At 43.6% G+C, this 13,434-nt stretch overlaps 1 protein-coding gene across 4 annotated transcripts in view; it reads left to right on the forward strand.

Annotated features, from left to right (window-relative positions):
* SIAE (sialic acid acetylesterase) overlaps positions 1-13,434 on the forward strand; it is a 35,030-nt gene that overhangs the window by 15,857 nt on the left and 5,739 nt on the right. For all 4 annotated transcript variants that reach the window (XM_060017747.1, XM_060017749.1, XM_060017750.1 and 1 more), the window contains 4 exons: positions 4,876-5,014; positions 8,660-8,837; positions 10,249-10,358; positions 10,937-11,070. In XM_060017747.1, the coding sequence (XP_059873730.1) occupies positions 4,876-5,014; positions 8,660-8,837; positions 10,249-10,358; positions 10,937-11,070 (561 nt within the window). The remainder of the gene's footprint in view (positions 1-4,875; positions 5,015-8,659; positions 8,838-10,248; positions 10,359-10,936; positions 11,071-13,434) is intronic.

The following is a 13,434-nucleotide window of genomic DNA, read 5'->3' on the forward strand; positions in this document are numbered from 1 at the left end:
GCCAACCTGCCAGTACATTGTCAGTGATGAAACTCATCTTGAGGTGTTCCTGTCCCCATTGCTATTAGAGGATAGGGCCCCTCTGACACACGATGAGTGAGGTCTCTTAAGTAAAGCTGGATAAAAAGGACATTGAAAGAGTTATCAAGGGAGAAAGTTTCTTAGTTGTTAATTGGTATCCTAGCAAGGCAACGGTGGTAGAACAAAAGCTTTGGTGCTAAATGTCTTTAGCACTGAGATTTCTTTTTAAAAACAGCTCCACTTTCTAATTGAACACAAACACAGTCTAGAATAAAGAGAGTGGATTTCTAGGTACCGTGTGATGGGGTTATTGCTTTTGGGCCTCAGAATTGTCATTGCTTTGTTTGTTTAGTGGAAGCTATCTGATTTAAAAATAAAAGTAAGTGAGACCATTGCTGTTTCATTTATATTAGGATCAGGGCTGGACAGTAGCAAGTTCATAGACATATCAGCTTAAAATATTGCTGAAAGATGAGTAAATATTTTTTACTCAGTATCAGACATCCAGAGAAGTTAGTGTGAGTTAAATTCTTTGGCACATTTGAAATTGGGATTAGTTTTCTTTGCTTGTCTGTATTTTTTGATTTTTCTATAATGAGCATGAAATAACTATAATTTTTAAGAGCAAGTTAAAAAATCAAGAAATTGATATTCACCTAACTGATATCTTAAATATCTATCAAAGGCTCAGTTTACAGTAAAGAGGTACATTATATAAATAAGAATCTTAGGAATAAATGATTTAATTTGCATTATTCATCAGAACTAATACATTTATATACTTTGATGTGTACTTTCATTTGTTTCCTTTAATAGGTTAAGATCTTGAAAAGATTATCATCTTCCCTAGCTCTTTCTCTAAAACTCTGTTCCTCCTCAAGTTGATTTTTATTTCCTTGCCCTTTTTCCATTATCTACTTCTCCATCTTTAGAAATATTTAAATTTGAGATTTAAAAATCTCTACAGCTGGACCCTGATCTCAATTAATCTTTTTAAAAAAATTTATAAAATTGAGTCCTTGCACATCCTTATGATTTCTTATTTTGCTTCTATAGCTTCTACCCCTTATGATTTCTTCCTTTTTTTAACCAATTAATAAATAATGCTCCTAAAAAGATTCTACTCTGGACATAGCTACTTCCTTTCATTATTAGTTTTCTAATTTAAAAATCTAAATTCTTGCACTTATGTCTTCCTAACCAATATTTTACCTAGTCTTGCTTCCTGCCCTACTTAAGTATACGGAAACCTTTTGAATTTAAATGTTTATTAAACTGGACTTTAACTGGGCTCCCTTTTAACATAAGTGAATAGAAGCAAAATTGAAGTTTTATCTCTTGATAGAAAGCATGGTTTTATATAGAAGTGGGATTGCTGTTAACTCATTAAGGAAAACAGTATTTTCCTTAATGCTTTAATTACAGTTCTCTGTTTGCACAGAAAGGCATGGACCAGATCTATTTGTATCTGTACAGTCAGGTTTTCAGCCGCAGTCTGTGCCAGGGGATCTCATCCCATTTTCTGTCAAGCTTAATCAGATTTTGATTGTTAAGACAGAACACATTCTTTCTGCCTGGAATCTACTCTTAAGCATATTCTGTATTAAACTAGGGCTACAAGCTCTGAGATACAGGGAAATAGAAAAAAGATTCCATCTGAAAAAGACAAGTGTTAATTTTTTTTATTTGTTTGTTTTAAATCACACACTTAGTCTGCAAGACTGAATTTTAGGTGCTGACAGTACCAAAAGCCAAGTTTTCTAGTCTCTAAACACTCGGTAGAACTTTGTTTTTTGATCAAAAGGATGCTTCACATGACTCCTCCTTGATTCCACTTGCTCCTTTCCCCCCGAAGACTCCCAACACACACGCGCGTATACACACATAGAGTCTCTGTCTTTCTCCTTCTCTCCCTCCGTGTGACTTTTCTGAGGAGATAAGATTTCCACTATAACCAACCACTCTTCACAGTCAAATGAGGGAAATGGCAGATTGTATGCCCATCTTGTTGTTAGGGTAAAGTGGAATTTTAAAATCAAGTGTTATTTATAACACTGAGTGAGATGTTTATAAATGGAGGAAAGTCTAAATGTTCATCTGTCACCTCCTAAGTCAGGGTATGTCTTAAGACTTGGATATTTCTAGTTAGCTCAGAAGAAGATGGCCAACATTAGGTAGAAAGCCCATTTTTCAATATCTCAGCAATCCCCACATTCCTGCTTTACAAATAGGGGAATTAAAATCCAGAAGAGAAGGGCTGGTGCCACGTTACAATACCAGATTCATAGGAGCTGTGATGACTGGCTTATTTGTAGTTATTTTCTCAACTAAATCTGCTATATTGTACTGTGGTAGAAGGTAAAGTAACATACAGGATCCAAATTCTTTTAAGTAAAGTTTCCCTGTGTCCTTCAGTGCGTGCACTTGTGTGCACACACACACACACATTCACACACATGCCTTGCTCCCCTGTGCAGACCTCATGCCAAGATTCTCTGAGGAAATAGATTCTTGACGTTTCTTCATTAATTCAAGAATGTAGTATAAAGGTTACAAAATGAACACCAGTGAGCAGCTGCTTTGATGGTGAACTGCGGGTCCCCAGAGAGGTGGTAGGGCTCTCCCAGTCGCTGCAGCCTTAATGACTTCAAATACCTTGGTATTCATTTACATCCTCATTTCAATACTTGGTAGAAAAATAATTACACTGAGGTGTTTGATGAGATGAAATTTGATCTCAGCAGATGGAGTAAGGCTTCCCCTCTCATCAGCAGGGAAACCAAGTGTCATTTAAATGAAAATCTTCCTGAAATCTCTTTATTCCTAAGTTTGCTGCCAATATCCCCAAGGAAATCCTTCCATCAAAAAGGCTCGGTGATATTGGGACAGGGTACCAATTTCAGAAGTAATTGTCATCAGATGCAGCAAGAATTTCCCCCCACCCTCATTTTTGCTAACACTTTCTGTGGCTTTCAAGCTTTGGCTTGAAATAATACACAAATGTGAGTTTGAAAATGGAAGTTTTCCAGCCAATGCTTTGGATCCAGTTCTTTGTGCTGGTAACAATAGAGGAGGATGCCGACCCCCCCCCCCGCCCTGCTCCCCCCAATTCTGTTGGCCTTGCAGTACTCTACAGTGTTAGCAACGGGTCGAAAAGAAAAGACGTATGTTCCCTGCGCTGCCCCCCGAAACTAGCGTCTCACTTGCGAGGAGGCACTGGAGTTCCCAGTCGGTGCAGAAGCTGGTGTGGGTGGAGAGAAGCAGTTTCATCCCCCGTTTCCATGGAAGCAACATACGATCCTTACTGCTTGGTGCAGAACTGAATTTCAAGGGAGGCGACTTTTTACAGGTACTTGCTGCTGAAAAATAACTTCCCTGCCAAAATATACTGTGAGTGCATTAGTCTCTTCTTAGTCTTTAATGTTTATTTTACATGAAACTTGCCAGGGAAGATCCTGAACAAGCAGGTCTGGATTTCCTATGGAATTTTCCTGAGACCATGTGTGGAAGACCAGTAACCCTGACAGCCTAGAGCTGCCATTACCCAGGGAGCATTTCAGGCTGCGGCTCCCACTGGGACCAAAAGAGCCATTTCTTTTGCATCTGGCCATCTTATTGGCCACAGCAGGCTCAGCGGCAAGTCAAAAGGCGATTCAAGGGGCCGCGCATTTCAATGAAGTGCTCTGTGGAGGCACTCTGGCTGCTCCTACACTGCAGCGGCCAGGCCAGCTGTATTCTCTGTGGCGGGTGGGAGGGAAAGCCAGCCAGCTGCACACTCTGTGGCCAGCAGCCAATGGAAAGCGGCCCAGCCTCCTGTGCCTCTGGCTGTGGCAGTCCTGGCTCAGCTGGAGCTCTTGTTCCCCGAGGCCAGTGATAACTGGCCTTCTGGAGGCTCCTGTTAGGCCTTTGTTTTGGGAAGACCAGACTGTCCAGGGGGATGGAGAGAAGACCAGGAAAAACAAACACTAATTAAAAAGCAAAACAATATATTTATGACACATTCTTTTTAAAATAAAGAGAAACATAACTACTGAAAAATCAGGATTGAAGGAGATAGCACTTACATGTAAGCCCAGAGAGGAATGATGCTTCATAGGACCAACAATGAAACCAGTCGGTGTAGCACACATTCGTGTCCAGAGGAACCCTAAGCCAGTCCTGTCACACTCTTGGCAACTGGTGAGGTTTCATAAAGTGCTTTGGGAAAAAGTGCTGTGTCTTTGGACGGACCCTTTTCTTTGTCTGGTTTCTTGGGACTGTTGTCAGCAATCACTCTGAACACCACCTTTCACACTGCCAAGCCTCCCGTGCTATTCTTGGGTGATTTTCCAGGACTGAGATGAGAAGATAAGCATCTTGAGGCTGATTTCAGGATGTTTCAGGAGTTCAGAAATCGTTGCTCAGGTGTGTTTCTTTTGAATATACATCTCTCGTGGGCTATGGATGACGTAAACTTACCTCCCCACAGCCTTTCTGGCTCCATTAAAAAAAAAAACTCAATGCCATGGCTTTATGTTAGCAGATACGTTTTCTGAATAGAAGTATTTTCGTCTCAAGATATGGGTCTTCTTTAGCCTAAACCCATCCACAGCTCCTCTCATCTAACACAGACTTGTCCTTGAGATCTCAGATTTCATTGTGTTCCCACCTTCTTTGGGGACATGATTTATCGTGGTCTCTGTGGATCAAGGCGATCCGGACCAGCCCATCATTGGTTTTGATTATTCATTTGGTTTTGGTATCCTAAAGGCTCAGAAGGAGCTCGGAGGGTTGGCAGTGTTTACCAGGAGGCAGTAGCATCATTGACCATCCACTAGGTTGGTGTAAGAAATGACGTTCCTGCTTCTTTTCCAGATATTTAATGCCACAAGCGAGCTATCGAACACAGCTGCCTATCAGTCTGTCCACATCCTCTCCGTGTCTCTCACCCAGGCTCAGCAGGAGCTGGAGGACCTTGCCAAGGTTGATTTGCAATGGTCCAAGCCCACCTTGGGTAAGTGATTGCTGGAACGTGTGCCATCTCTTCTGTGAGGGGCTGGTGCCCTGCTTGCAATCTGTGATCCTGAATTTGGTTCTGATCTATTTCATCCTTTTATTCATTCTTACTGACCCCTCCCCCATTCCTGACGGTACCTGTTTCATACATTTCTTCCCAAGACTCCACAGTGAATCTTGCCCCCTTGCTCTGAGGAGATGGCTCTTCCTCCAACTTCGTCGGTCCCATTGAGGCCACTCAGCACGAGCTCCGCCAGCATCTCTTCAGCGTCTGACGCTCTCTTCTCTTTCTTCCTTTGTTTCTGTGTCTGAACACAGCTGACTCTTTCCTTTCAGGCCTGCCTCTGATGCGGGCTCTGACCTTCTCCAGGGCCTTCTCTTATCCCTCAGGCTCTGTCCTTTTACCCCACTGTCCAGTCTGCACGAAATCTTTAGTTCAGGCTGCTCTGCGTCAGGCTCTGATCTAGACCCCGAGGGTGCAGCTGTGATTGGGGCAGACACAGTCCCCGCCCTCAGAGCTCTGCTTTTCTTTTATTCTAACAAAACCAAGGGAAACAAAGCATAACGCACACCCTTCTCCTGGTACCTCACCTCTCTCCTTTGCTCTGTTAAACCTTTTTAGAACACCTTTTCATTCTTTTCATTGCCTTCCAACGTGTTCACTCTTTAACCCTTTATAATCTGGCTTCTGCATCCAGGTCAACAACCGGTTCCCCCAAGGTTACTGCTGTTCTTCTGCAATGCACTCTGGACACCCCGTAGCATCGGCACTGCTGACTGCTGTTTTTAGAAGCTGCGCCTTCTCTGAGCTTGCTTGGTACTTCCTTTCCTTCGTTCTCCCTCTCTGTCCTCTCCCTGCCTGTTTCTTTGCTTTCTTCAGTCCCTTCCTCCAGACGTGGTCCCTTGTGCTCTTTCTGGTCCGTTTTCTCTTTCACCTGTATGTGCTTTACCTTGGTAACCTCAATTGCTCCTACATTTTCAAGTATTAATTCATCCAGCCAATATTCGGATGCCCACTATGAGCTAGGTGCTATTCTAAGTGCTGGGGGTATAGCAGAGAATAAAGCAGGCAGGCACGCCTGGTCTCCTGGATGGAGCTCACAGTCTAGTGAGGGAATACAGAAAATGAATAATACAATTTGCAAATTATATACAAAGTATTGATACTATTCCGTATCACACTGTCAGAACTTTCCCTTTAAGAACTCAGAAACTGAATAGATTTGGGTAAATTTTTTAGTGAATCCTTTGGTCCGTGAACTCTTAATGCATGTCATCCAAAACTCAGGAATCGATTAGATTTGGATAAGGTATTATACCTTGCTGTCGGCTCCATTGCACTCTCTGAACTCAGAGACTCAAATTTTTGAGCATCAAGGGATAGGTTAGATGGTAGTGCTTGCTGAGACAGAAATAAGTACATAAAATACATCAGGGAAGGGGGGCAGTACTGCTGGGGCTGGGATGGGGTAGTGGTTTCCCACTTAGAGTGGCCACGGAGGTCCCAGCTGAGAAAGGCAGCATTTCTGTAATAACCTGACAGAGGTGAGGCCACACAGGTGTGTGGGGAAGAGCCTAGCAGGTCAAGCCCCTCTCACATTTCCAGTCTCTGCAGCCTCTTCTACTGCCTTCATATCTCTGACTGCAGCTGGGAAGGGTCTCTGATTTTAAAGACTCCTGTAATTAGCTTGGCCCTATCTGGATAATTCAGGACAATCGCCCCCTCTCTAGTCCTTACTCTTGAAAACACCTGCGATGTCCCTTTAGCCACATAAGGTTCATTCACAGGTTCCAGGCATTGGACTCCGGAGACCTCTGGGGGCTGTGCTGCCCACCACACATTCTCATTCTCACGCATTTTCAAGTGGCTTTCCATTTCCTTTACTCCAAGATGTGCCTCTAGCCTCCCCTCCAGTTTTATCTTATACCATTCTCCTTTTGTAATCTATGCTCTAGGCAAATACTTTAAAAACTGTCCAGTTTTACGTGCCTTTGTACATACTGTTTCTTCTGCCTAGAATGCTAGCTCTACTTCCTGGACTTCTGTCTTTCAAGGCCGCCCAACCTCCCTCCCCTTCCCACTTAATTACCTCTTCCCTCTACCTGCCCATCAGTGAGTCACCTTTATTCCAGCTGCCCACAGCTACCCAGCACCAGCCAACAAACATTCACTGACTCTGCACTGGGTGCCAGACATGGAGAATATAGAAGTCCTAATGGTTTAGTGGGGTGAGGGAAACACCGGGCACAGAGTATGCCCGGAGCACAGGGAAGGAGGTCCGCCCTCACCTGGCATTTAATGATCTGCCTTTCATTTCTTATTCTTTCTCTTGCTGTTAAAACCCCTTAACACTTGTTTATACCTCTTAAAGCACTAAACCATATTTTGCCGTCTGTTTTACTCAGCTGAATATTTGTCTTATTCTGTAGAATATAAGACCTCTGAGGAGAGGTTCCATGTCTCTCCATGTCCCTTTAATTACAGTACCCCTATCATCTAGAAGCGCCTAGCACCTGGCGGGCGCTCAATCCATTTTAACTGATTTGAAACTGATTTCAATTCCTACTATTACGCTATCCGCATTTTGAGAGCCGAACTGTATTGAGTTTCGATCTTTCACGTGCCAGGCCAGTGGTTTACACATAGTGGTTCTTTAACAGCTGTTGGATTGGATTGATCCCATCAGCTGCGTGTGTTCACGTTGCCCTCTTCACCAGCCTTCTTCTAACATGGAAATTGCCTCTTCTGGTCTGTGTTGGTTACAGGGCTGTATGGACGAATGAGCTAGATGATGCTGAACATTTATTTATTTTTAAAAGATTTATTTATTTGTTGGGTCTTAGTTGTGGCATGCGGGATCTTTCATTGTGGCATGCGGGCTTCTCTCTAGCTGTGGCGTGTGGGTTTTCTCTCTCTAGTTGTGGCGCGCGGGCTCCAGGGCACGTGGGCTCCATAGTTTGCGGCACACAGCCTCTCTAGTTGAGGTACACGAGCTCAGTAGTTGTGGCACGTGGGCTTAGTTGCCCCACTGCATGTGGGATCTTACTTCCCTGACCAGGGATCAAACCTCCGTCCCCTGCATTGGAAGGCGGATTCTTTACCACTGGACCACCGGGGAAGTCCCGATGCTGAACATACACTGGTTTTGGTTTCTGTTACTTTCCCTTTTGGCCAAACTCCCCATCACTTGTTTGTTCTTGTTTTCATTACCATAGCTATAAAATTGGGTATAAAACTACCCAGAAAAAATATACCTTTCTTCTCGACATCGCCCCATGCTTGCTTGTTCCCTTCCACAGAGCTAAGTGGGGATGGATGATGGGAAAGAGGAACACGTAGGTGAGGGTGGAATGGGGGCCAGCAGCCTTTCTGCCCCTCACCTATTGCAGAGGAGTATTAATCTTCCTAGATTCCCCCCCACACACGGTGGGGAAGCAGGGGGATGCCTGCTTGCCTGGCCAGAGAGCCTTTGGCTTTCTGCTAGTGAGACAGCTGCCTCTCAATCTTATCCTACTCTTGGAAAGTCTCAGAAAGAAATGCAAGGCCTGACCCACACCCATTCTTCTCACCTAGACTCACCTAGGAGCTGCAGTCCCTATCCATCTACTTTTTCCGTGACTGTTTAACTGTTTCTCCAAACAGAAAACTTGGGCCATGGCAATTTCACGTACATGTCAGCAGTGTGCTGGCTCTTTGGGCGTTACCTGCATGACACTCTGCGGTATCCCGTGGGGCTGATCTCCTCCTCGTGGGCCGGGACGCCCATTGAAGCCTGGTCATCTGAAAGGTCACTGAAAGCCTGTGGGGTCCCAAGGCAAGGGTAAGAAAGCGTCCTCTGGTCTGGGAGAAAGCCAGCCAGGAAATTTTGTAAGAGAGAAAGATCATGGTCTCCTTTGGGGAGTCAAGAATGTGTCTAATGTACGAATATGTATTAAATGTTTGTAACTTATTCAGGTATTATTTTCACTGTCATCAGCACCACAATCATCTGAGAATACGTCAGGAAGTAATTATGACCCTTTTCCTTAATAATAGTGATAGCTAATACTTAATAGAAGCTTTCTAAATGCTGGATACTGTTGTAAGCACTTTATATATATTAATTCACTTAATACAACACTGTCTTGAAGTGGATACTATTAACATATGATGGAAAAAGGTACTAAGTCTGAGAGAGGTTTAGTGACTTGCTTGTGGACACGACTAGTAAATGATAAAGTCTGGTGTCAATGTCTGTGCTCTTAACCACTGTGCTGTGTTGCCTGTGAGAATAAACACAGTCCAACAGTTTGGAAGAACAAGTACCCATGTAATCAGAGAAGTGTATTAGAAGACTGATGGTGAAAGCACGCTCAGGAAGGGCTGGATCAGGAAGAATATTTGGGGGTGGGGGAAGGGAGAGAAAAGGCTGGTTAATAACATCTTGACACTAATGTTAAAACAGAGATGAACAATATGTGAACTGCTTTCACAGACCTTGTCCCATCAGTTCTGGGAAGAGCATGGACTTGAGCTCTTGGTATATCTTGGGTAAAGGTCTGCCTGTTGTGGAGTGAAGTTATCCAGTTTTGGAACAGAAAGACTTGCCTTCGGTAGAGTTGGAGGAATCTGAAGCCAGGTTTCCCAGGTCTCTGGGGACATGGCAGGGACAATAGCAAGGGGAAGTGGCCATTCTCATATGCAGCTGTTGCAAGTGTAAATTCATACAAGTATTGCACAGAGACAATTTAGGGACATGTTCAAAGTCTTAAGAAAATGTGCGCTTTTGACCTGGCAATCTCATTTCTGGGAATTTATCTTAAGGAAATAATTAAGACTATATGCAGTGATTTAGCTCTAAGGAAGATAATCATGGCATTGCTTATAAAAGCAAAGAGCTTAACGCAATCTCAGTGTCCACCCACTGAGTACTAGTTAAATAAACTTATTGCCTGTGCAATAGACTCATTAAAACGCTCCTCCTCCCTGGTCTTAATCACTAGATGGAAACCGGGGTGGCCCCGTCTGAACTCACAGAAAGCTGACTGATGACAGTGATTCTGGGAAGAACCTGGAGTGAAATTTGGAGACTGTCCTCATGTTTTCATGGAAACAGAGTGGTTGAATTGAACTCTGTGTTGCTTTCATCAGGAGCTTGCCCCGAGTGAAGCTGGATAGATGCCCAGCTCAGGGATCGTCATGTGATCAGTCATTGGCTCTCTCTTGACACTTGTGTGTCTTACTGATTTCAGGTTCATGCCGTCTGATCTTGAAACTGGTCCCAGTGAATACTCTGTTCTCTGGAATGCCATGATCCATCCGCTCCGTAATATGACTCTGAAAGGGGTGATATGGTACCAGGGTGAGTGTTCAGTTTGCTGGTTTTCCATTGTATCAGTTAGCTGTTGCTGCACAAGAAACCACCCCAGAACGTAGTGGCTTCCGACAGTAATAATGTTAGCGAGCTCACTATTCTCTGGGTTAGCAGGGTAGTTTTTCTGTCTGGGCTGCTTTGGCTGATTTCTGCCGGGAGCTCTTACGTGCCTTTGGCCACCTGGCAGGTTGTCTGGTGGCTGGATGACCTAGCCTGGCCTCTCCCTCATGCCTGTTGACTGGGGCTGTCTGTCTGCCGGGGCCTCCTGCTTCTCACGTGGCCTCTCATCCTTCAGCAAAGCTAGTTCAGACTTAATTTATCGTTTACATGGCAGTGTCAGGGTTCCAAGTGTATCAGGAGAGAACAAACCACAGAGCTGAATTGCTTTTCAAGCCTCTGCTTGCATCGTGTTTGCTGATGCCCCATTGGCCAGAGCAAGCACAAGGCCAGTCCAGGGAGACCGCAGGAAGGCCCGCTACCTAAGGGCATGCATGGAGGTTGGGGAGCAGTGTGTGGCTGCCTTTGCATCTACCCCAAACTCTTCTCACAATTTGGACTGTTTCTAGGGGAGTCCAATGTAAACTTTAACAGGGACCTGTACAATTGTACGTTCCCTGCACTCATTGAAGACTGGCGCCAAACCTTCCACGATGGCTCCCAGGGGCAGACAGAGCGCTTCTTCCCATTTGGATTTGTCCAGGTACGTGCTGAGAGGAAGAGGGTTCATGGGCTTTGGTGTGGGGAGGTGCTGTTGAGATCTCTTCCCGGGAATCCATCTTCCTTTTTTTGCCCTCCTAGCTTGCCTGCCGGTCAAGAACTGAATGTAACTTAATTCTTCTCAGTTTACTGATGGGACAATTACATCTTTAAAAAAGTTAATAAGTAACCAATATTTCTTCTTATTAAAAAGCATTACATGTTCATTAAAGAAATATTAAAGAGAAAGGCAAAAAAAAAAAAGAAGCTAAAAACACTTATAATTCCACAATCCAGAAATAAGCAGACCTTTTCTGCTCATATATTTTTGAAATAGGATCCATACCGTAATACTGTATCATATCTCGCTTTTTCTCTTAAGGTCATATTGTGAACATTTTTCATGCCAATAAATTTTAATCTTCAGCACAATTTATAACGATTGGAGGGTGTTCAGAAGTGTGGCTGTATTGTAATTTAACTAGTCTTCCATAGATAGGCTCTTAGGTTGCTTTAAACGTTTTGCCTTTATAAGCAGTGGCATGTTTATTTTCCTTGTAGCTAAATCCTTGCACACATGCTTAATTATTTCCATAAGATAAATTCCCAGAAATGAAATTACTAGGTTAAATTGCACACTTTTTAAGGCTTTGAACATGTCCTTAAATTTTTCTGTGGAAATGTATCAATTTGTATATTTATACTCTTAGCAACCATGTGTGACAGTGTCCACCTCCCCACACCTTCCCGAACTTGCTGTTATCCCTCCCACCTCTGAGAATGAACCGCGCTCTTTCACTCACTCCCAGCCCACTGCGCATGCTCTCTGCCTGGAATAATCTTTTTTTGCCACACATTCCTAACTTTTATCATCCGTTAGCCTGGATATCAGTTAGGAAGCCTTCTGCGACTACCCAGAGTCTGTCCCCATATGGGTGACTGCTTAGTACCCTTCACTTCCCCTTTTTACTTGTATGTACTTTGTGCACATGACCACATTTTCCTGGATCACATTTATAGCCCCAGTACGACCTAATTGGTTGGCACTCATTAAATATGTCCCGACACACAAATGAAAAAGTATATCAAGAGAAACCATACTTTCAGTTAGTGGTACCTCGTCAGAAAGATTCTGCTCTCAGCCTTGTCTAAAAGGAATAAACATATTTAACCAAGTTCATAATTGCCTTGCCTCACCTGTTCACGTGACCCCTCCGAGACCTAGACGTCTTAGCAGGGTAGTAGTTCTGACTTGTCTGGGACATAGGAATTAAACAAGTAAGGTGTTATAAAAACGAGGCCCAGGTTCATGCCCCAGTCCGGGAAGATCCCACATGCCGCGGAGCGGCTGGGCCCGTGAGCCATGGCCGCTGAGCCTGTGCGTCCAGAGCCTGTGCTCCACAACGGGAGAGGCCACAACAGTGAGAGGCCCGTGTGCTGCAAAACAAAAACCAAACAACAAAAACAAAAACAAACAAACAAAAAAACGAGGCCCACCTCACAGCATAAACACAAAATAGGCTTTAATGTTTGAGTTGGACGCACCTACTTCCAGGCGTCTGCCTCTGAGTGTCCCCCAGATGCTCTCCTCTCACCATCCTCCTGTTCCTCTACCTCATCCCATTTCATGTACCTTTTTTTGGATAAAGATTTTTATAGACCTTCTTTCCACTTATAATTACTTTACAATCATTTTCTTTCTTCTTTCTAACATTTGTTTTGACTTTGAATGAGAATATTCTGCTCATTATTTTCAAAATAGCAACTCCTGTCACCAGTTCTGTATTACTGTTGGTGGAAACTATTTTTTTGTCTCTCAGCCTGTGCACATGGTGATTTGAATGTGACTTCAACCGATTCAAGCCAAAAATATGTTTAAATGCTTATTACATGCCACGAACTGTGTGAGGTACTAGAAATATACCATGAAGCAGAGAGACCTGGTCCTTGCACTTGTGCATGTGGTTTAGTGGAAGTCCCTTAGCCTTGGGTGTCAACTTTATCATCATCAACAGTATGTTGGTTGGTTGGTTGTGGAAAACTGGGAATATAAATATAAATATAAATGTTTAACTTCAAAGGGAAATGGTAAATTCGGCAACATAATGGCTCAGAGCATGGTCTGGGGATTCGAATCCCAGCTCTGGCTTCTTTAGCTATGTGATTTCGAACAAGATATTGAACCTTTTTGTTATTTTAAGTATTAAATGAGTTAGTCCATGTAAAGCCTGGCACAAGCTAGAAAATGTCAGTGTTTATTATTATTAATGAGAGAAGTCAGAAAATCTGGAGGGACAGTTGTTGTGTAAAGGAAGATGAATTGACTTAATGGAAGGGCCGAGTGTGAAACGGTGGTGGCAGTAACTAG

The sequence above is a fragment of the Delphinus delphis genome, chromosome 8, assembly GCF_949987515.2.
Source record: "Delphinus delphis chromosome 8, mDelDel1.2, whole genome shotgun sequence".
NCBI classification, from domain to species: Eukaryota; Metazoa; Chordata; class Mammalia; order Artiodactyla; family Delphinidae; genus Delphinus; species Delphinus delphis.